Source organism: Camelina sativa, chromosome 2, assembly GCF_030686135.1.
Source record: "Camelina sativa cultivar CO46 ecotype springtype chromosome 2, ASM3068613v1".
Classification (NCBI taxonomy): domain Eukaryota; kingdom Viridiplantae; phylum Streptophyta; class Magnoliopsida; order Brassicales; family Brassicaceae; genus Camelina; species Camelina sativa.
In genome coordinates, this window is record NC_141881.1 from 11,837,027 (window position 1) to 11,860,948 (window position 23,922).

General features: G+C 40.2%; 2 protein-coding genes across 2 annotated transcripts; one reads left to right on the top strand and one right to left on the bottom strand.

The window, feature by feature from the left end:
- Positions 1-751: 751 nt before the first annotated feature.
- Positions 752-1,348, bottom strand: LOC109127284 (mediator of RNA polymerase II transcription subunit, putative (DUF3511)). The gene has a single exon (XM_019231868.2). It carries the CDS (start codon positions 1,219-1,221, stop codon positions 958-960), a length of 264 nt encoding a protein of 87 aa, XP_019087413.1. The 5' UTR covers positions 1,222-1,348; the 3' UTR covers positions 752-957.
- An 18,979-nt stretch (positions 1,349-20,327) lies between these two features.
- On the top strand, positions 20,328-21,089 carry LOC147948473 (uncharacterized). Its single transcript, XM_087467101.1, has one exon. The coding sequence runs from the start codon at positions 20,328-20,330 to the stop codon at positions 21,087-21,089; it is 762 nt and encodes a 253-aa protein (XP_087323227.1).
- The last annotated feature ends 2,833 nt before the right edge of the window (positions 21,090-23,922 follow it).

Sequence of the window (23,922 nt, forward strand, 5' to 3'; positions counted from 1 at the left end):
ACCTTCTCTTGTTGTCAATTTTTAGTAATACATTTTTCTATATACAAAATAACTAAATTATAATTCCTAAATTCCAAATACTAAACTCTACCCTTCAAAATTATACCATAAATATAAAACAGAAAACCGAACCTATAAAAAAATATAAAAATTAACTTGATATATTATAATTATGTAAAAAGGGACAAAAATGAATATGAAAAAAATTAGTTATTTTTGAAAAGAGATACATACGAAAAAGTATTCTAACAATTTCTCAATTACTAAAGCAGAAGCCTGAGTTCAAAAGAGTACTTAAAAGGGAAAAAATAATAATTTGTTTTATGAATTTCACCAAAATGGAGCGTGCTATTTCCAACTGGAGTTTGTTTCTAATGTTATGTTCACATTTGGGAATTTTAGCCCACTCATCCATACATGATTAGAATTGAAAATTTTCGTTTATATGGTAGCCTTCGATATCAATTGTTCATAACACCTTAACCATAAGAAGTATTCAAGAAGTGGAGAGAGATGGTAGAGTTATTTGGCTCGGTTTCAATGCCATTACACAAGATATCACCCAAAAAAAGATCTGATCCTATCTATTTGTTGAAAAATCATCCTACAATTATTTAAGACGGATTTATATAATTTAAATTTATCTGAATTAGCAATAAAAAAATGAAATATTAGCAGTAAAATTTTTATCTGAATCGATTCAACCAATTCGACCATATATAAAATAATAAAGTAACAAACCACGAAGAAAGAATTAAAAGTTGGATTTTATAATTCTGGCACATAGACGAAATCTATATTTCCATTTGAGTAACGTACAAATCTATCGACACCCAGACACACATACATAATCTCACACACTTAATATACATGTTAAGTTTCACTATGATCTTGTCGTAGTGTAACTAAAAAGAAAGATCGAAGAAGATGTAGATTAAAGTATCAAAGTGGACTAATCTAGACGTTGTACCGGATACTATTATCATCCCCTGAGAACTTGTTCTTGATCCATTTGAAACTGTTCTTGAGAGTACTCTTGAGCTTTTCTTCCGTGGCAAAGAGATTGTAAGAAGCTACTCTCTTCTTCCTCTTCATCTCCGGATCTGTGTTGATGCAAGGCCCATTAAAGTTATAGGAGTTTGAGCGGTTCTGATCATAACCAAATTCATCCGTTGAGAAAGATGATGAATACTCCGTGTATGACTTGCTTCCCTTCATCATCTTTAGGCTCTTTGCTTTTGCAACTTTTAAGAAATAATTGATGCTCTCTCTCTCGGTCTCTCTCTTGTTATAGCTATGTGAGTGAAGAAGCTTACCACTTTTCTTAAATGGGGTTGGTTATAAAGAAGTGGAGGGGTAGCATGGTTTTGGTTTAAAACGAAAGTGGGAAACAAACCAGATCCTTTGGCAGTGGTATCAAATCCAATTAGACCATGGATTGCAATAATAACAAAATAAAAAAGAACATGGATTATTATATTGATGATTTTTCTTTTCACTTTTTTTTTTTCAAAAATAATTTTCTTTTTCCAATTAGAAATGCATGGCTATAAATTAAAATATATATATCACACTGATCACACAAAGTAAACTCAATCAGTTTTGTTTCATTTTGTGTCGAACCGATTCGATTGGTTAAATCAAAACCGGGCTTGAAAACAGTAGAGTAAGGGTGGGATGGGTGGGATTGAGGTGGCAAAGCATGTGTGATGTTATAGTTGGTTACATGATAGTGTAGCAAGAAGGTATTATCTACTTCCTTCAACTTTAAGTGTGGACCCAATTTGTAAGTCTATTTTTGCATGCCACCATCAATTGCTATGATCAAACCAAATGAATATAATCAAAATCAAATAATAAATTCATTTTTGATATATCATACAAATTGAAAAAGAATGGTATTTTTTTTCTTGATATAATAATATTTTTCGATAATGCAAACATTCATATATTTTAATATTTTGATAAATAAGAAATAATATTAAGCACGATGGGATAAAATTTTCAATTTGAAATCATACACTTATATTAGATCAATTGAATTAAAAAGAAGAAGACAAAGTGGAGACAAGACTACATAGACAAAGGACCCAACATGTCTAAAGCTGAATTGTCAAATTAAATTTCATAAGACAAATAATAAATATAAATTTGGTATTTATTTATGGTTAGATTTGAAAGTAATGAGTAGGAATTCCACATAATGGTTGCGTCTTAATGTAACAACTAGATTCATGTTATTTATATTATAATTTTATATAAAATATAATTTATGTAATTATTTTTAAAAGTTTTTTTTGGATAAACCATTATGCAATAAAATCATATGCTAAATATGAATGCTTGAAAAAAACACATATTTTGTAAGTTTTATATTGTTAATGATTCTAGATAAGTACCCGTGCTATAATACTGGTTAAATTTTATTTTGTAGTCTATCTTGTAACCCACTATTTAACTTGTAACCAATCAATCTATCAATTTTGTAATCTATCTTTGGTTAACGTTGTGGTCTATCAATAAAATCTGTGAAAAATAAATTTGTAATACTGTGTTTAAATATCTTTGGAAACAACGTGATATAGGACTAAAATCTTCTAAAAATACAGTTTGGAATATCCATGATTTTACTTGTTACCATTAATATATCAATTATCAATTTGGAATATCCCTAATATTTAGGTGTAACCATTAATATTAATATATGGGTTAATCTATAACCTATCTATAACCTATTTGTAACCATTTATTAAAAATATAAAGTTTACAAAAACTATGTTGTGTACTTCCGTTTTATTAAAAAGAGGATGGCCAAATTGTTCTTTGTGGGGACTGTTTCTAATTTGTAAAATGCGAAAGTTATTATCATTACTTCACAAGTTTTTTATGTTAATTATATTTATATTTCGCACCCACTTCCCTCTTCTGTTCTATGGACCATTATGTGTATTGGTTTGGTTGGGGTAACAATTCAATGAACAACACGTCATTTGCCTATATGTAATAATCAAATCGTAATGGGAAAATGCCTAGAAAAACAATGATTTTGTTCTTGGAAGGTACTATCTGAAAATAAAATTCTCTATTTTTAATGAACAAAAGAGAATAGAGATATATTACACATCGGTACGTAAAATCATGTTTTGGTTGCATATATTAAGAGCCGTTTCAAGATCCAGACCACACTGAGAAACTCGTATATTAAGATGGAAATTTGGTAACTTGCCCGGAAAAAAATATAGATTTCGGTTTATATTTTGAACCGTTTTAGTTAATTTATATATGTTAAAAAGCTAATATTTTCTTTAACAAAAAAAAAGCTAATATAGTTAGGTTTTTTAATTCATTAAAACCATGTCTATTCTGTATATAAAATAAACAGTAATTAATCACGTTTTTTTTTTGTCTTGTAAATTCTTTATAACTTTTTATTTATTTATTTTGAGTTTACACGTCTTTTTAGTTAAATTCTATTGATTAACTTTTTACCTCCTCCTCATTCACATCTCTTTTATACGTTTGCATATATACTTTTTCCACTTTTCCATAACAATCAAACATCGTGCATGTAACTCATGTCATTTTTTTCATTAGAAAAATAGTAACAAGTATTTCACATTTTTTTTTCTGACAGCGTTTTAGTAAACTTTGAATCTTCTATACTTTCTTCCATTCCATGTATCGAGAACACCATATACAACATATGGTGGAAGACACTACAAGAAAACCCGGTTTTTCCGACTACAATCGGTGACTAAAACCGTAGTAGTTAAATTTGACGATAATTTAATCACTAATTGGCGACTGTTTTGTGACAATTATGATATGGTCGTATATTAGTCGCTTATTTGTGACAAAATAATTTAGTCGCTAAATTAGTCGCTAAATAGCGACTAAATACCGACAAATTAAAGAAGTTGTGAATATTGTCGTCAAACAGTCGCCAAATTAGCGACTAATGCTATTGTTGCTAATATAGTCGTAAATTTGGTGACTATAATGCCACATTTTCAGCGAGTCGCTAAATTAGTCGCTAAAAGTTGGTTTAAAACACATTTTTAGCATTCCGGATAGGTGTACCAGCATTTGGCGACTACGTGATATAGTCACTTTTTAGTCGCTAAATAAGCCTATATAAACTGAGCTCACCAATCGTTTTTCTCACTCGCAGAAACACAAAACAACACAAGAAAAAAAAAACATAATCATTGAAATTTATAATAATGTCAGGAAGAGAGGAAGTTACAATTATAGTAATTTCCAGGAATGGATGTACAAGAGGATCGATGGGGTGACGGAAAATTTTACAGAAGAGTTCAGAGCCGGGATGGAGCAGTTCATGCAATTTGCAAATAGCCAGCCTTTTGCACAAAAAAACGGGGGTAAGTTTTTTTGCCCTTGTAGTAGGTGCAAAAACGGGAAGCGTTTTCTAGGGACTAGAATTTGGAATCATCTTTTTAGTTATGGGTTTATGCCAGATTCTTATGTTTGGTATAAGCATGGGGAAGAAATTAATATGCATTTAGGAACGAGTAATGTTGATCTGACATTTATTAGTGGGAGTGAGGAAGTGAGTAATGTAGTAGAAGATAGATATGTGGTTATGGTGAATGATGCATTTCCTTCTAATGTGGGTTTTGATGATAACTATCAATGGGATGGGGGTTATCATAGTGTAGAAGAACCAATACTTAACCATTCAAAAAAATTCTATGACTTGTTAGAAGGTGCAAAAAATCCAATATATGATGGTTGTCGTGAAGGTCAGTCACAATTATTTTTAGCTGCTAGAGTTATGCAAAATAAGGCAGATTATAATATGAGTGAAAAGTTAGTGGAATCAGTATGTGAAATGTTGAGTGATTATTTACCAGAAGGAAACCAGGCTACGGGTTCTCATTACGAGACAGAGAAATTGATGCGCAATTTAGGACTCTCATATCATACAATTGATGTTTGTATAAACAATTGTATGTTATTCTGGAAAGATGACAAAAAGGAAGAAAAATGTTTGTTTTGTGATGCACCAAGATGGAAGCCTAAGAATGACCGACGTAGAACCAAAGTACCATATAGTCGTATGTGATACTTACCTATCGGTGATAGACTGAAGAGAATGTATCAGAGTCACAAGACTGCAGCAGCAATGCGATGGCATGCCGAGCACCAAGCCAAGGTGGGAGAAATGAGTCATCCATCTGATGAAGCGGAGTGGAAGTATTTTCAAGAACAAAATCCTCAATTTGCTGAAGAACCCCGTAACGTGTATCTGGGATTGTGTACTGATGGGTTCAATCTATTTGGGATGTCTCATCACCATTCATTATGGCCAGTGATATTGACGCCATATAATCTACCCCTGGGTATGTACATGGATACTGAGTACTTGTTTCTTATAGTTCTAAATTCTGGTCCAAACCATCTGCGAGCTAGTCTTGATGTCTTTCTCCAACCTCTTATTGATGAGTTAAAAGAGTTGTGGTCTACTGGAGTCGATGCATACGATGTGTCCTTGGGCCAAAATTTCAACCTAAAAGCAGTGATGATGTGGACGATAAGCGACTTTCCTGCGTATGGCATGTTATCTGGATGGACAACACATGGTAAATTGTCTTCTCCAGTTTGCATGGACGATATAAAGTCTTTTTATCTACCGAATGGAAGGAAGACATGTTGGTTTGATTGTCATTGGAGATTTCTTCCTCCTGATCATCCTCTTAGGAGGAATAAAAAAGACTTCCTGAAGGGAAAAGACGCTACAAGAGAGTATCCACCAGAGTCCTTGACCGGAGAGCAAGTTTATTCTGAGCGGTTGAATTCTGTAAATCCTCCAAGAACCAAGGACGTCGGTGGAAATGGTCATGAAAGAAAGATGCATGGATATGGAAAGCACCATAACTGGCACAAGGAAAGCATTTTATGGTCGCTACCGTAGTGGAAGAACCTTAATCTCCGACATAATATTGATGTGATGCATATAGAGAAGAATTTTTTGGACAACATCAAGTACACTCTTATGCGTGTGAAAGGTAAATCAAAAGATTTCATCATGTCAAGGTTGGATATAGCAAAGTTCTGTTCTCGACCACACTTACATCTTGATAGTAGGGGTAAAGCACCTTTCCCACCCTATACATTGACAGTTGAAGCCAAAACAAACTTATTGGAATGTGTGAAATACTCGGTTAAATTCTCAGATGGCTATTTAGCTAGTTGTGTTGATATGGAAAATGGAAAGTTTTCAGGCATGAAGAGCTATGACTGCCATGTTTTCATGGAGCGGTTACTTCCAGTTATCTTTGCAGAACTCCTTGACCGGAATGTCTACCTTGCGTTATCAGGTATATTAATTAATTATTTAAAGTTCTATATATATATATATATATATATATATATATATATATGAAGTGAGTAAAGGTTTCTCCGTAATTAATGTGATGAAGTTTGAATAAATATAATATTGTAGGGGTTGGAGCATTTTTCCGGGACTTATGCTCGAGAACTTTGCAAACAAGTCGACTTCAAATTCTAAAATAGAACATTGTTTTAATCCTTTGCAATTTGGAAAAGATATTTCCACCATCCTTTTTTGATGTGATGGAGCACCTGCCTATACATCTTCCCTACGAAGCTGAACTGGGAGGCCCTGTCCAATATAGGTGGATGTATCCTTTTGAAAGATTTTTTAAAAAATTGAAAGGAAAAGCAAAGAACAAAAGATATGCGGCATGATCAATTGTTGAATCATATATCAATGACGAGATTGCTTATTTCTCTGAGCACTACTTTGCTGCGAACATACAAACAAAATCAATGTGAACAATTAAGAGTAAATATTTTTAAAGTGATATTTAATTTAATAGTCATAATAATTACTTTTTAATTTTATGGTCAGATAAACAAGATTTGATGAAGGTGAAGCGTTTGAATATCATGTCTCTAGAGTACCCTCTATATTTACTCAAGTTGGCCGTTCCAGTGGAGAAATGAATGAAATATGGCTTTCAGGTGATGACTATCGTTGCGCACACACATATGTTTTATGGAATTGTGACTATTTTCAACCAATTGAGAGGTATATAATTAGTTATATGTCACAAATTAGTTACATTTTAAGATATCTAATTCCACCATATTTTCTCATATACATTTGTGGTGATCTGGTCTTTCTATATTTAGTATGTTCGAGGATTATATTTCGGCAAAATATCAAGGACTTAGCGAGAAAGAAATCTCCACGAAAAGAGCTGACGAATATCATTTATGAGTTAAACAATATGTATGTTAAATAATTTTTCGTGATATACATATTTTACTTATTGTTATTATTTAACATATCGACACTTATATGTAGGTTTCTTATTGGAACGCCTCCAATCCATTTCCTACTTGGGTTCAAGAAATTGTCCATGGACCTTTGAACAAGGCAAAAACATGGCCAATGTATTTTACAAGAGGTTATTTGTTTCATATAGAGAATCACGGTGCTGGATGAAAGACATGTAACTATGGAGTCTTTGTTAAAGGTGAAAATTATGCGAATGCATCTGATGCTGCAGATTTATACGGGACATTAACTGACATCATAGAACTTGAGTATGAGGGGATGCTTGGGTTGAAGATCACACTATTTTAGTGCAAGTGGTATGATTCTGTTATTGGTAGAGGCACTCGCATAAGTAATGGTGGCGTTGTAGACGTTCTTTCATCTAGAAAGTACAATAAACACGAACCATTTATTCTAGGTATGTATATAATTGTCCACATTAATTATATATTGTCACTATCACCTTCATATATAATATGTGTAATCTTTACATGTTGATTGCAAAACAGCATCTCAAGCCCATCAAGTTTGTTATATTCCGTGCCCATACATAAAGAAACCGAAGCATTTGTGGCTCAATGTTCTAAAAGTAAATCCGAGAGAACATATTTCTGGAGAACCTACTCTTTTGCAAACAGAAACTGATGATGATGTATTGATGACTACAATTGAAGATGTCATAGTAGACAATTTGGAAAGGGGAGATCCAATAAATATGGATTATGATGTTGCAGACGCGGAACCTGAAGATAAATTTATGTGTAATTTATCGTCTTCGGATGATGAAGAAGAAGACGACGAAGAACCCTGAAGTCACGTTTGGTGCTTTAAGATATGTAAAATAAATTATGTATTTTAATAAAATCTAATGGTTTTATTTACTTTTTAATAAACATTTGGAAGACCTTGTTAATTTCTTTAAGATTATTGTTTATACAATAAATATAACATTTTTTTGTGTTTAAAATATATATATATATATATATATATATATATATATATATAACATTGGGGTTACTCGAACCCAGGTCTGATGATTATAATCATAGTACATTAACCATATGAACCAATTTCTCTTTTGTGAATATTGACAAAACGTATCGCTTATATTGTGTAACACTCCTCTTATATTTTGGGCAAAAGAAATTTGGGCCAAAAATTAATTCGGGCCCAACAATATTTTGATCCGATCCATCAAATTCGATCTGAGACAAACCTATTCCTAAACCTAAACCTAAATTATTCGATCTCTCTTTCTTCCTCACTTCCTTATCTCCTTCTTCCATTAACCCTAAATCAATCCATCAATTCGATCCATCTACTTCTTCCTCAATCTAAACCTAAACTCCAAATCAATCTAAACCTTCTTCGATCCATCATCCTTCTTCCTCAATCTAACCATAACCCTAAACGTTCTTCGATCCATCAATTCAATCCATCTCCTTCTTCCTTAATCTAACCCTAGCCCTAAACCTTCTTCGATTCTTCAATCTCGATCCATATCCTTCTTCCTCAATCTTACCCTAACCAGAAATCGATCCATCTTCTTTCTCATGTCATCGAATCCTGCTTTTAAGAAAACCAAAAGGAGAAAGGTTGCACCCAACCTTTCTCAGAGAGTCGGACCCTCAAACCAACCTCCACCCGTCGTTAGAAGACCCAACCCTCTTCCACCTCAGTACAATTTCACGCCGACGGCTTGAATTCCTCCACAGTTCACGCCCCAAGAGCAACAACATTTCCGAAACTTCCCACCGCCACATACGCTTTTTCAGAACTCCGCCAATCGAGTTCCTGATCCGCCCATTTTGACACCTGAGGTTCCTGATCCTGCGGACATCCCGGAGGATCATCTGCTATCTCCAACGCAGCACTCTCATGGTCATAGTCAACAACGATCTTCTCAAGGTAACAACTACGAGCCTCAACTCAAGGATGAGACGGTGCAATCTCTAACTGCCCTGCTTACGATGCCTGGCCGTGAGAATTATACGACTGTTCTCTCTCCCATACCGTTGGAGAAGACGACTTGGTAATGTTTCTAGCTTTGGTTTGATGTAGAATTCGATTTAATTGCTTTGGTTTGGTGCAACCAATTGGTTTGTCATACTTAGGATGTCTTTGGTTCTCATAGTTTGCGGATTGAATTCTTGTTGCTTTAAATTGGTTTGTTTGATTGAAAGTTTCAATCTCGTTGCTTTCAATTCGTTATTGTGAAACAATTGATGCAATAGAACTGATTGATTATTTTTTTTTTTTTGCTTTATAACTGATCTGACTAACTAGCATTGTTTACATGTGTGGAGGTTTGATCGGGACAAAAGAGGTCAACTTGTTCGGAAGATTACCAAGATTTTTACAAACAAATTCGATGGTCCATATTATACTTGCACTTGTGTGCCTCCCGATCGAAAAGACAGATACTTCATGGAATTTGCGGTAAGAATAGTACAATGTAACCTGTTTTCTACTTGTGTTTATTGCTTGCTTTCACTTACTTTCACTAACATAATTCCTCCTCTCTTTTGTTATGTAGAAAACTCACACCTGGGATCCATTGATAATAGGAACCGTTCAAGAACATTTCAACACCATCTGTAACCGCCGGATGAAGGCATGGTTAGCGATGCAAGGCTTGCGTGAGTCGCCGAAACTTCTTCTGGAGCTCACGGTGGTAGTATGGAGGCACGTAGCGCCTTCGCATTTCCGCTTTCAAGACCTCCCAAACAGTGATAGGTCGGTCGCGGTTGCGTCGTTGCTCAGCTTCGAGTCGATCCCACCAGGTAAGGGCGTGATCGGTGAATTGAGCCACCGCGTATTGGACTTTTCGCAGCTCCGGATAGGCATGACACGAGTATAAGTGATCCATACGGCTCTCCCATTCAAGATAGGCCTCAGGGTCTGACTTGCCCGCGAACGTGGGTGGGATCATCTTGTGGTTCGGTTCGTGATGTCTTGGAGCTTCGTCATTTTGATCATCATAACGGTGTCGTCGTCTAGGCCGCAGTTCAAAGTCCTCATCGGACTGGTCGCTCGCCAGCTCTCGTCGTGGTCGCCTCGTGGGTAAAGGGTCCTCACAGGGAGGGTTCATAAGCTCGATCCTCGTGAGTCGGTCGACAAGCTGCTTTAGACCAGTGCGTAATGCGGCGAGTGTGACGCCTATCTCTGGTGGCGCTGGTGGAACTTCTTCGGCCATTGTACGGACTGGTCGTTGGTGACTTGACGCGGCTTCACGGTGAGATTTGAATTTAAACCTCGCAAAAAGAATAAACACAAAAGCAAACACACGTGAGTTTCACTCGTTCAAAAGGACCACATAAGCTTTTGTTTCACCAACAATGATTGAAGACAGCTATGACACATTCAAAACCTATGACTAAAACAAATAAAGCAAAAGTAAAAGTGCTACACGACAAGAAATGCTTTATGAACAAAGAACAAAACGCGTAAACAAAATGAGTCGCTAACTTTATCGATCTAAAAGTAAACAAGCAAGAACACGGATAAACAGAGTGATGAACAGGATGAACAAGAACGATTACTAACACCCTAGACAAACGACTAACAACCTTAATCATGCACCAAATTAAACCAAAAGAAAAAACGGAACCTATGGAACAAAAAGATGCAAAATTTTGCTACCAAAAAACTCAAAGATTGAAACTTTAAACGAAAGATATGAGTTATGAAACGAAACAACCTGACAGGAGCTTTTAAAGCTCTGATACCAAGCTGATGTGACCCGGAGACGCAGATGTGGACCGATGGAAGGTTGCGTCTTCGGCCAAGTCGAATCCGGCGAAAGTTTCCTCGGACAAGCCTTGGGGCTTTGAATCTAGGGAGGATTCAAACGACATAAAGGGAAGATGAGGAGATTCCAACGAGTAGTTCGCAAGAACGGTCGTGAGGCCTCTTCATGTCGTACAGATGCGGTCGGATACGGCTATCGGATGGAAGTGGGGGAAGCGACAGTGGTAAGAAGTTGAGATGGAACGGTGAAGTCTCGAAGACTTGTGAAATAGAACTCGAGGTTGCGATGGTGGAAAGATGGAAGTGGCGCGAGGGGAAAATGGTTCCCGGATCGAGAGACGACACATGAGTTGTGGTTCTTCTCTTGATACAGTCTCTATCAAACGATGAACCCGGTTCAAGGTTTAATAAGGTTCTTTCTCTTAGATGAATCCCAAATTAATCTAAAGAAAGGATGGAGACAAGTCAAGAATCTCTCTTGAGAAAAGTTTTTATTTTCATTCAAGTCTAAAGAAAGAACAAGGGCTAAGAGGAGTTTAAATAGATATGTTTAGGTAGGGGCTTAAGGACACGCGGATTCATCTTGATCGGCACATCGTCCTTTTGACTAACATGCTAGCCACAAACTATCTCAACGTTCATAAGCAAAAAGTATCAAGAGAGGAATATTCCCCAAAGTTCAAATTTAAACTAAAGATAAGAAATAAAAGAGATAACCGCCTTGGCCTTGCGCGGGAAGCAACTTGGCTTTAGGCGTTGTGCGCCAAGCTCCATGCCTTGTTAAAACCTTCTCCGGTAAACCCATTGGGAAAAAACCCAGAGTAAGGAAAAAGAGTACTTCCTTGCTTTAAGCGACTTGAACGTCTTCACTCTTGGGTAAGAGTGAAGACTAGGCGAACTGAGCCTTCGGAGCCGTTGAGCGAATGACCGGACGAATAGGTTGAGCCATTGCTTGGCCGCCTTTGCTGAGCTCTTGGATTGTGTGGTGGCTCCGGGAAGGATTGTTGGAGCTTTGGCCGCGTCCGAAGTGGTTGCCTTGGCTGCGTCCGATGCGTCTTGGTCAGGTGTCTCGGTCGCGTCTGGCGTGTCTTGGTCTTCTTGGCCGAGGTCGTGTTCTGCGATCACATCATTCCCTCCCCCTTGAAAAGGTTTTGTCCCCAAAACATCTCCGTCTTCACCTACATCAAACGGAACGAGGTCAGTGACATTGAAAGAGGTAGATGTACCAAACTCACCTAGAAGCTCGAGTCGGTAAGCATTGTCTTTGATCCTTTCAACGACTCGGAAGGGGCCTTCTCCATGCGGGCTGAGCTTATCCTTTCGTTTCTGCTAGAACCTCTCCGGCCTTAAGTGAAGCCACACCCAGTCGCCGGGCTTGAATAGCATCGGTTTACGGCCTCGGTTGAGAAAGCGTGCATATTGCTCGTTCCTTCGTTCGATGTTGGCTCGAACCTCCTCGTGTAACGCCTTGACCATTTCTGCTCTTGTGGCTTCGTCTTGATTCTCGGCTTCATTTGGTGGAATAGGGAAGAGATCCAGTGGCGTCAATGGTTTGAATCCGTATGTGACCTCAAACGGTGACTTCTTCGTGGATGAGTGCACTGCCTGGTTATATGCGAACTCGATGATCGGGATGCACTCGAGCCAGGAGCCTTTGTTGCTTGCGATTTCTGTGCGGAGTAAAGCGCCTATTGATCGGTTGACAACCTCTGTTTGGCCGTCGGTCTGAGGGTGAGCCGCGGTGGAGTAGAGGAGCTTCGTCCCAAGCCTTCGCCAAATAGTGCGTCAGAAGTGGCCAAGAAACTTGGGATCCTGATCAGATATGATGGTGCGAGGCACGCCATGAAGCCTTATGACTTGACTAAAGAACAGATTCGCCAATTGCACAGCATCATTGTTCTTGTGGCATAGGATGAAGTGAGCCATCTTTGAGAACCTATCAACAACCACCATGATACTATCTCTATGTGCCAAAAGGGGTAGGCCGAGGATGAAATCCATGGAGAGATCGATCCATGGTGCGGTTGACACGGGCAAAGGCATGTAGAGGCCATGCGGGTGAGTTGTCGACTTTGAAGTGCGACAAACGATGCATCGACCAACGTGTTTCTCCACCATACTACTCATCTTTAGCCAGTAGAAATGCTCTTTGAGCACGGCCAAGGTCTTGGTGATACCGAAATGATCCGCTAAACCACCACTATGGGCTTCACGAACAAGTAACTCCCGGATAGAGCCATTTGGTATACACAGCCGACGTCCTCTGAACAGGAACCCCTCATGAAGGTAGAACTCGGTGTAAATTCTCTTCCCATGGTTCTGAAAACAATCTCCAAATTCAGCGTCCCCAGCATAAGCATCCTTGATGCTTTCAAAACCCAACACTCGCGCGTCCATAGTAGTGATGAGAGCGTGTCTCCTTGACAAAGCATCAGTCACCACATTTTCTTTGCCCTTCTTGTATTTGATGATGTAAGGGAAAGATTCTATGAACTCCAACCACTTCGCATGGCGCCTCTTGAGGTTGGTTTGGCCACGGAGATGCTTCAAGGTTTCGTGATCGGTGTGAATCACGAATTCTGGCGCCACCAGGTAGTGTTGCCAAACCTCCATTGCACGAACGAGGGCGTATAACTCCTTGTCATACGTCGGGTAGTTAAGCGCGGCTCCACTAAGCTTTTCACTGAAGTACGCCACGGGCTTGCCTCCTTGAGTCAAAACAGCTCCGACTCCGACTCCCGACGCATCGCACTCAACCTCAAAGGTTTTGTTGAAGTCAGGCAATGTGAGCAAGGGGGCTTGTGTGAGGCGTTTCTTGAGTTCGGTGAACGCCTTGTCTTGTTCTTCTCCGCAATGAAACTTGCTGTTCTTCTTGATCACGGAGGTGAGAGGCGCAGCGACCGTACTGAAGTCTCGCATGAATCTCCGGTAAAAGCTTGCTAGGCCGTGAAACGACCGGACTTGAGTGACGCTTGTTGGCGTGGGCCACTCCTCTATTGCGTGTATCTTCTCTCCATCGACCTTGAGGCCCTGCGAACACACAACAAAGCCTAAAAAGACCAATTCATCAGCAGCAAACACACACTTTTTCAAGTTTGCGTAGAGTTGCTCTTCGCGGAGAGTAAACAAGACAGCCTCTAGGTGTTTAACATGTTCGGTCAGGCTAGAGCTATACACTAGTATGTCATCAAAATAAACCACTACGAACTTATTGATAAACGACCTTAAAACATGGTTCATACGACACATAAAGGTAGAAGGGGCATTACCAACCATTCGTACAAACCCTGTTTCGTTTTAAAGGCCGTCTTCCACTCGTCGCCCTCCTTCATACGAACTTGATGGTAGCCGCTCTTCAAGTCGATCTTCGAGAAGACGCTGGCGCCACTCAGTTCATCGAGCATATCATCAAGGCATGGGATCGGGTGTCGATATTTGATGGTAATGTTGTTGACGGCTCGACAGTCAACGCACATACGCTATGATCCGTCCTTCTTGGGCACTAGGAGAACAGGGACAACACATGCAATCAAGCTCTCTCGAACGTATCCTTGCGCCATCAACTCCCTGACTTGACGCTCAAGCTCCTTTGCCTCTTCGGGGTTGACTCGGTAGGCTGGCCGGTTTGGTAGTTGTGCTCCTGGGATAAGATCGATCTGGTGCTCAATGCCTCTGATCGTTGGTAAACCTTCGGGAAGCTCTTCGGGAAACACATCTGCGAAATGCCTAAGGACGTCGCGGATCAACTACGGTAAGACGTCGATCGGACCTTCAAGACCTGAAAGCAACACATCTCGAAAAACCATCAATAACACTTGGCCAGAGTCCCTAATGGACTTTCTAACATCACCATATTGAACCAAAAAGTTCTTTTTATCGTTCGAATCCTTAGACAACTTATTTTGCATTTCATGCACTTGCGTGGGGCTCAAGGGTTTCAAGCAAATACGTTTGTTGTCATGAACGAAGATATATTGGTTCGTATGGCCGCAATGCGTACTGCGCTTATCAAACTTTCATGGACGCCCCAATAAGAGGTGGCTAGCTTGCATAGGCACTACGTCGCACAAGACTTGAACCGTATACGGCCCGATACTGAATGGGACCATGACCTGTTCCTTTACATGGATCACGGTCTTATCGTTTAACCATTTCAAACGCTAAGGGTGGGGATGGTTTGTGGTTTCAAGAGAAAGTTTCTTGACAAGACTGGAACTTGCCACGTTAGTGTAGGAACCTCCGTTTATTATCAAACCACAAACGCGACCACTTACAGTGCACCTCGTGTGAAAGATATTATCGCGCTGATTGGCGTCGTCGGTGGCTACGCTTGCGTTCAGGATGCAGCGTATCATCAATAGCTCTCCAACCTCGGGCTCAGCTACGGCTTCCTCCAGTTCAGCCTCTCCTCGAACGTTCTCCTTGGTGGCCTCATCGTCGGACTCGATCTCGCCAGCTTCGGTCAGAACCATCGTCCATGCGTTCGGACAGTCACGAGCGTAGTGTCCTCTCCCTTGACACTTGAGCATATAATGTCGCGGCTCCGGACGTTGGTGGTGTTGCGTCGCGGTTCTTGGCGCTCATTAGTGGCCGGCTCCCTTGGTATAAATCTTGAGTCCGCGCTGGTCGCCTTTGGCTTCTCCGGTAACCGGTTCGAAGGCGACGCATTAGGAGTCCAGTTTGAAACTCCTTGGGCTCGGGCGCGAGGCGCAGAGGCGCTCTTCTTCTTGATTTGACTTTCGATTTGCACCGAGAGGTGCAACAACTCCTCAAAGGTTTGATAGGGTTGGCGCTCGACCTTGCGCGCAATGCGTTCTTGCAATCCATCCAAGAACTAAGCCATGAGTGACTCTTCGGAGGCATCGACTTGCAATCGGTTGTGCAAGTGTTCAAACTCCTCGTAATACTCCTCCACGTTTCGTGCGCCTTGTGTGAGTCGGCGAAAATTCTTCTGGAGCTCGCGGTGGTAGTATGGAGGCACGTAGCGCCTTCGCATTTCCACTTTCAAAACCTCCCAAACAGTGATAGGTCGGTCGCGGTTGCGTCGTTGCTCAGCTTCGAGTCGATCCCACCAGGTAAGGGCGTGATTGGTGAATTGAGCCACCGCGTATTGGACCTTTTGCAGCTCCGGATAGGCATGACACGAGTATAAGTGATCCATACGGCTCTCCCATTCAAGATAGGCCTCGGTGTCTAACTTGCCCGCAATTGTGGGTGGGATCATCTTGTGGTTCGGTTCATGATGTCTTGGAGCTTCGTCGTCTTGATCATCTTAACGGTGTCGTTGTCTAGGCCGCGGTTCAAAGTCCTCATCGGACTGGTCGCTCGCTGGCTCTCGTCGTGGTCGCCTTGCGGGTAATGGGTCCTCACGGGGAGGGTTCATAAGCTCGATCCTCGTGAGTCGGTCGGCAAGCTGCTCTAGACCGGTGCGTAATGCGGCGAGTGTGACGCCTATCTCTGGTGGCGCTGGTGGAACTTCTTCGGCCATTGTACGGACTGGTCGTTGGTGATGTGGCGCGGCTTCACGGTGAGATTTGAATTTAAACCTCGCAAAAAGAATAAACACAAAAGCAAACACGCGTGAGTTTCACTCGTTCAAAAGGACCACATAAGCTTTTGTTTCACCAACAATGATTGAAGACAGGTATGACACATTCAAAACCTATGACTAAAACAAATAAAGCAAAAGTAAAAGTGCTACACGACAAGAAATGCTTTATGAACAAAGAACAAAACGCGTAAACAAAATGAGTCGCTAACTTTATCGATCTAAAAGTAAACAAGCAAGAACACGGATGAACAGAGTGATGAACAGGATGAACAAGAACGATTACTAACACCCTAGACAAGCGACTAACAACCTTAATCATGCACCAAATTAAACCAAAAGAACAAACAGAACCTATGGAACAAAAAGATGCGAAATTTTGCTACCAAAAAACTCAAAGTTTGAAACTTTAAACGAAAGAGATGAGTTATGAAACGAAACAACCTGACAGGAGCTTTTAAAGCTCTGATACCAAGCTGATGTGACCCGGAGACGTGGATGCGGACCGATGGAAGGTTGCGTCTTCGGCCAAGTCGAATCCGGCGAAAGTTTCCTCGGACAAGCCTTGGGGGTTTGAATCTAGGGAGGATTCAAACGACAGAAACAAAAGATGAGGAGATTCCAACGAGTAGTTCGCGAGAACGGTCGTGAAGCCTCTTCGTATCGTATGGACGCAGTCGGATGCGGCTATCGGATGGAAGTGGGGGAAGCGACGGTGGTAAGAAGTTGAGATGGAACGGTGAAGTCTCGAGGACTTGTGAAATAGAACTCGAGGTTGCGATGGTGGAAAGATGGAAGTAGCGCGAGGGGAAAATGAGAGTGGATCGAGAGACGACACAAGAGTTGTGGTTCTTCTCTTGATACGGTTGCTATCAAACGATGAACCCGGTTCAAGGTTTAATAGGGTTCTTTCTCTTAGATGAATCCCAGATTAATCTAAAGAAAGGATAGAGACAAGTCAAGAATCTCTCTTGAGAAAAGTTTTTATTTTCATTCAAGTCTAAAGAAAGAACAAGGGCTAAGAGGAGTTTAAATAGTTAGGTTTAGGTAGGGGCTTAAGGACACGCGGATTAATCTTGATCCGCACATCGTCCTTTGACGTGTTCTTTTTGCAATGAGAACACGTTGCCACCTTTTGACTAACACGCTAGCCACAAACTCTATCAACGTTCATAAGCAAAAAGGATCAAGAGAGAAATATTCCCCAAAGTTCAAATTTAAACCAAAGACAAGAAATAAAAGAGATAACCGCCTTGGCCTTGCGCGGGAAGCAACTTGGCTTCAGGCGTTGTGCGCCAAGCTCCATGGCTCGTTAAAACCTTCTCCGGTAAACCCATTGGGAAAAAACCCGGAGTAAGGAAAAGGAGTACACTTCCTTGTTTTAAGCGACTTGAACGTCTTCACTCTTGGGTAAGAGTGAAGACTAGGCGAACTGAGCCTTCAGAGTCTTCATAGGACGGCTGGTGTTGAGCGAATGACCGGACGAATAGGTTAAGCCGTTGCTTGGCCGCCTTTGCTGAGCTCTTGGATCGTGTGGTAGCTCCGGGAAGGATTGTTGGAGCTTTGGCCGCGTCCAAAGTGGTTGCCTTTGCCGCGTCCGATGCGTCTTGGTCAGGCGTCTCGGTCGCGTCCGGCGTGTCTTGGTCTTCTTAGCCTAGGTCGTGTTCTGCGATCACATCAGTAATGGTCTCGGTCCTCACATCCACTTATCAGGACCCAAGTCATATAGAGAAATCCAAGATAAGTCATTTCTAATTTGTTAGTTACATTTATATCCTTTCTAACTTTAAACACTTTCATAACCATTCTTTATTTTGTAACATTGCAGGAAGATGAGCTGGGAAGAGAGGTCAGTATGGGTGAAGTTTTTTTCAAAACACATACAAAGCCGGATGGTTCTTATGTGGATAGCAAGGCAGAGAAAATTCATCAAGCTTATCAGTAGAAGTTGCAGGAGAAGATGGCTGAGCTCGAGGCAGATTCAAGTCTTTCAGATGGTACTTCACACTGTCAGGAGCTCACCAGCGATGAATGTACTGCCATCTTCCTTGAGGTAAAGTACCATTTCTAGTCGATCATGAATTTGTTTTGCTCTTTATTTACAGATTTTCTTTTTTGTAAAAACAGTGCACTGAGAAGGATTCACGAGGAAATCCTTATGGTCTTGGAAGCCTCAAAGATACTCTTGGCAAGGACAAGCAACGATCACAAAGCGAAGCCTTTCTTACATTGCAAGAGCAACTCAAGGAAGCCCAACGTCAAATTGAAATTCATGCGATTCTCAATGCTGAAGCTGCTGCTCGAGAAAAAGAGACTGCTCTCCTTGTGGCTGAGCAAACGAACGAGATCAAAGAGTTGTCGTTGATGGCAAAGTTTATGCGCAACACTAATCCAGCCTACCTGGAGTTTATAGCCTCTCAATAAGCTGAGGAGGACAATCATCCTGCACCAACTCCATGATCAACTCCAATATGGTTCCTATATTCTTTTAACTCATGAACCAAGTTCTTTTGTTCAGTTTGTATGTGTTATAAACTCTTTCTCTCTTTGGTTATGGTTTGATTTCTGTTTTGGACTTGTGTATTTTCTAGTTTCAATAAAATTATGGTTATGTATATAATGTATTTTCATTAGATTTTGAACTTGTATATTATGTTTGTTATCCATTTCATTAATTTCAGGATTAAAATCAAGATTACAAAACAATAATAACCAGTTAATTATATTATTTTCTAAAACAAAGTTGTCGTTATGTAGTCGTCATTTAGACGGAAAATTGTTGTTAGGTTGTCGTTAAATAGTCGCAAAATAAAACGACTAATTTACGACTAAAGTATTGCAAATTTTATTCATGTAACAAAGTCGTAACTTCGTCATAAATTAGTCGTCATATTTAACAACTATTACACGAAAACTACTAATACAGTCGTACACTTGTCGTCAAATTGTCGCTAAATTTTGTTACTAAATACCGACTACGTGACGACAATTTACCGACAACAATGTATGGTAAATGTATTAGCGACAAAATATTAGCTACAACAGTATATAGTCGCTAAATAGTCGTAAATTTTCAATCAACGACTATTTAGTGACTATTCCTACAGTGACCGATCGCCTGTTTTCTTGTAGTGAAAGAACGATAAACGTTCTAAAACACATATTTATATTGCATAGGCAAAGTCAATTGAAAACAATCTATATCGACATTCTACTCCGGCTACATTTGCGACTTATGAAACATTTACTTATGTTTCCCGTACACCATCATTATAGGTGAGACTTTTGAGTTGGTGCTGGCTGATGAACAATGTGAGCTAATACTCTTTTAAATATATTTCTTCAGGATTACATTTGTTATGAACTTTTGCTTCTAATATCAGGTTGACAAAGTTCCTCTTTTTTGCTAATATACTATTTTTATTATAAATTTTTATTAAAAATCAGAAAATTATATATTGTTAGCAAGATCTTTGGAGATCTCTGTTTGGATCGCATTGGAAAATACTTGTGATCTGCACTTATCTTATAGTGGTTGATAGGAATGATATACTCTTGTAGATATGTTGTTATCTAGTTAGTAACAAGATCTTATGTGTATGTATATATATTGTAACTCCTCTTTACAATCAATAACAAACGAGATTCAGTAGCCTGAACCTAGCTTTACATGGTATAAGAGCCTGAAAGAAATAAGAAAAAATGTCTGAAAAGAGTGTTAAAACAGAGTCGTCAAAGTCGATGGTGGCGGCTTACCAACTGGCGGCGAACGAGAACCTTGGGGCCATCATCGCCCAGGTTCAGTTCAACGGTGAAAACTTTGATGGGTGGGCTCAGGCGGTGAGAACGACACTGCGAGTCAAGAAAAAGTTTGGTTTTGTTGACGGAAGTGTGACAGAGCCAAACAAGGAGGAAGCAGAGTATGAAGATTGGGTATCCGCAAAGTCGATGGTGTCTTTGTGGATCCTCAACATGATGGATCCCAAAGTGCGGAAGATGCTGAGAAGCAAGGAAGATCCTGTGGAGCTGTGGAAGGAAATCAAGGATCGATTCTCTAAAGGGAATGGTCCTCGGATTCAGGAGATTAAGGCAAAGCTTGCCTTTAGTCGTCAAGGAAACATGAAGGTGATCGATTACTACGGCAATCACACTTCAATAATAAGTACGGACCCCTTGCCTAACATGAATCTAGTCTACTCAAAGGTGAAGTCTGTGGAACGAATCAACACTGTCATGCGTTGGAGAGAACAACAAACGTCCCAGGTGGCCTTTGCTGCTCGGAGTGGAAACATAACAGCCGGACCTGAAGACAAATCACGGCTGTTTTGTACTGCTTGTAAAAAGACAGGACACACGGCAGAGACATGTTTCCAAATCATTGGATATCCGCCATGGTGGGATGAACATTCTCGTCAAGGAGGACGTGGTAGCGGTCGAGGAGGAGCTGGTCAGGGCGTGGAATGATCCGCGCAAATGCTGCAGTTGTTCAAAGTGAAGGTGACATGAGTACCGAAGCTGAGAGAAATGGGTACACGGGGTTGAGCAACGAGCAGTGGGGGACCCTGATCAAACTTCTCAAGGAGAAACAGGTGGCAGAACCGCGTCTCACCGGTAAGTCCTTCTCTCATGACTGGGTTCTTGATACAGGAGCCTTGAATCATATGACGGGGTTTAGTGAAATTCTTGTTGATCAGAAGTACATGTTGCCTTGTTCAATCAGTTTGCCAAACGGTTGCCAAACTCTGTCCAAGGAAAAAGGCACTGTCGTTTTTGATGATGAGTTTGAGTTGAAGAATGTGTTGTTTGTACCTGACTTAAGATGCAATCTGATCTCAGTTTCCCAGCTCATTGCGGATCTTGGTATAGTGATGCAAATTTCTAACAAAGGTTGTGTACTATAGGACCGTACAACGAGGAGGCTGACTGGAGCGGGAGAACTTAGAGACAGGCTGTACTTCTTTCGTCGCTTGCCTACCTTTAGTGCTTTTCGTTTGAATAAGGATGGAGCTGATGATATGTGGCATCAGCGGATGGGACATCCATCTAATGGTGTTTTAGATTTGCTTCCTGTTGTTGGTAGTCGAAGTAGGGATTTTTCAGTTTGCGAAATTTGTGTAAAAGCAAAACACAGCCGTGAGGCTTTTCAGTCAAGTAATAATACAAGCGATGAAGTTTTTGATATGGATCACTGCGACTTATGGGGACCATATCATAGTCCTACTTTGTGCAATTCGTTTTACTTCTTGAAAATTGTTGATGACTTCTCAAGAGGAGTCTGGGTGTATTTGCTTCGAGAGAAATCACAAGTGAAGCAAACACTAAAGAATTTCATGTCTTTGGTGTCTAATCAATTCAACAAAAATGTCAAGATAGTTAGAAGTGACAACGGGACATAATTCACTTGTCTCACAACAGAATTTGCAGAAAAAGGAATCATACACCAGACGTCTTGTGTTGGTACTCCGCAGCAGAATGGGAGAGTTGAGCAAAAGCATTGCCATATCCTTAACGTGGTGAGAGCACTCTTGTTTCAATCCTCACTTCCGATCAAATTCTGGGGAGAAAGTGTTCTCACTAGCCATGGGCATTCGGTTACTCGGGTCGGGTTTGGGTAGGAACCGATCGGGTTCGGGTTTTTCGGGTAGAGGAGTTTAGGACCCAATAGGGTAAACAGAAAATATCGGTTCGGGTTCGGTTCGGGTCTTACCGGGTTCGGGTCGGTTCGGATCTAAAATTTCAGAACCTATAAATACCCGAAAAAATCGGATATCATTCGGGTTCGGGTATTTTGTACCCGATTACCCGAAATTTAACCCAAAAATCTGAATTTTACCCGATTATTCAGAAATTTTTATGTTAAATATTAAAATAAATTTTTAAAAATAAATATTTTTAAAAATATAGCTAAACATTTCAATATAATTTTGGTTATTTTGAGTATTTTCATTATTTTGATCTAAAAAAAAATAATATTTTTGAATTTTAAGTTGTAATTTTGAATAACTATGTTATATAAAAAATATATATAACTAATATTCTCTATATATGATTTTATTACGGGTATGTCGGGTACCCATTCGGTTTTCGGTTCGGTTCCGGGTTCGGTTCCGGTTCTTCGGGTTTAAGAGATTAGGACCCAATAGGGTATTTTACCGGTTTCGGGTTCGGATTCGGGTCCATATTTTCGGGTCGGTTCCGGTTTGGGTTTTCGGGTCTGGGTTTTTTGCCCAGGCCTAGTTCTCACGGCAGCTTACTTGATAAATAGAACACCGTCACGAGTTTTGAAGGGGAAAACTCCTTACAAACTGATTTATGGGACTCCTCCAACATACGACAATTTGCGAGTATTTGGATGTCTTGCGTTTGCTCACAAACAAAGGAGAGGAGGAGATAAGTTTGAAGAAAGAAGCAGGCGTTGCTTGTTTGTTGGTTATCCGTTTGGGAAAAAGGGTTGGAACATGTATGATTTAGAAGCCGACGAAGTCTTTGTATCACGGGATGTGGTTTTTGTTGAAAAGACTTTTCCGACGAGTTCAGGTGAATTCAGAGGTGATCGAGAGGCATTGTTGAACAACACTGCTGATTTTGGTGAGTTAGTAGATGTGGTCGAAGAAGAGACTGCAATTGCTAACCTGGAAACAAAACAAGAGGCTAGTAATGAGACACTAGAGACAAGTATTGATACTGCAATAGATAAAATGCTTGACTAGACTGACACTTTGTCTTGAGAAGCGGAGGAAGAGAATGATGCAGCAGATGACGTTGCAGAAACACCTCCGGTTGAACAACTCTGACGTGGCAAGCGTGAGAAAGCCCTGGCAGGTAGGCTGAAGGACTATGTATTGCAGGTTGTGTGTGATTCGGACAAAACTGCAGGAGAGTCAGTTGAAGGAATCGATTTCCCAATCTCAAAATACATCGACTGCAGCCAATTTTCTCCGAAGTATAGAGCATTTCTGGCATCAATTATTGCTGGCACAGAGCCTACTACCTTTCGTGATGCAGTGGCTTACAAAGAGTGTTGAGAGGCAATGCATAAGGAGATTGATGCTCTCAAAATGAATCAAACGTGGACAGTGACAACTCTTCCACCAGGAAAAAAGGCGATTGTCTGTAAGTGGATTTATAAACTCAAGTATAGAGCTGATGGAATGTTAGAGAGACACAAAGCACATTTAGTAGTCTTGGGGAACAATCAAAAATAAGGAGTGGATTATGATGAGACTTTTTCACCGGTTAGGAAGATGACAACGGTTCGGACATTTCTTGGAGTTGCTGCAGCAAAACAGTGGGAGTT

Excerpts from the sequence above, each read along its gene's own strand:
- LOC147948473 (XM_087467101.1), top strand. The coding sequence starts at position 20,328 with ATGTCTGAAAAGAGTGTTAAAACAGAGTCGTCAAAGTCGATGGTGGCG.
- LOC109127284 (XM_019231868.2), bottom strand. The coding sequence starts at position 1,221 with ATGATGAAGGGAAGCAAGTCATACACGGAGTATTCATCATCTTTCTCA.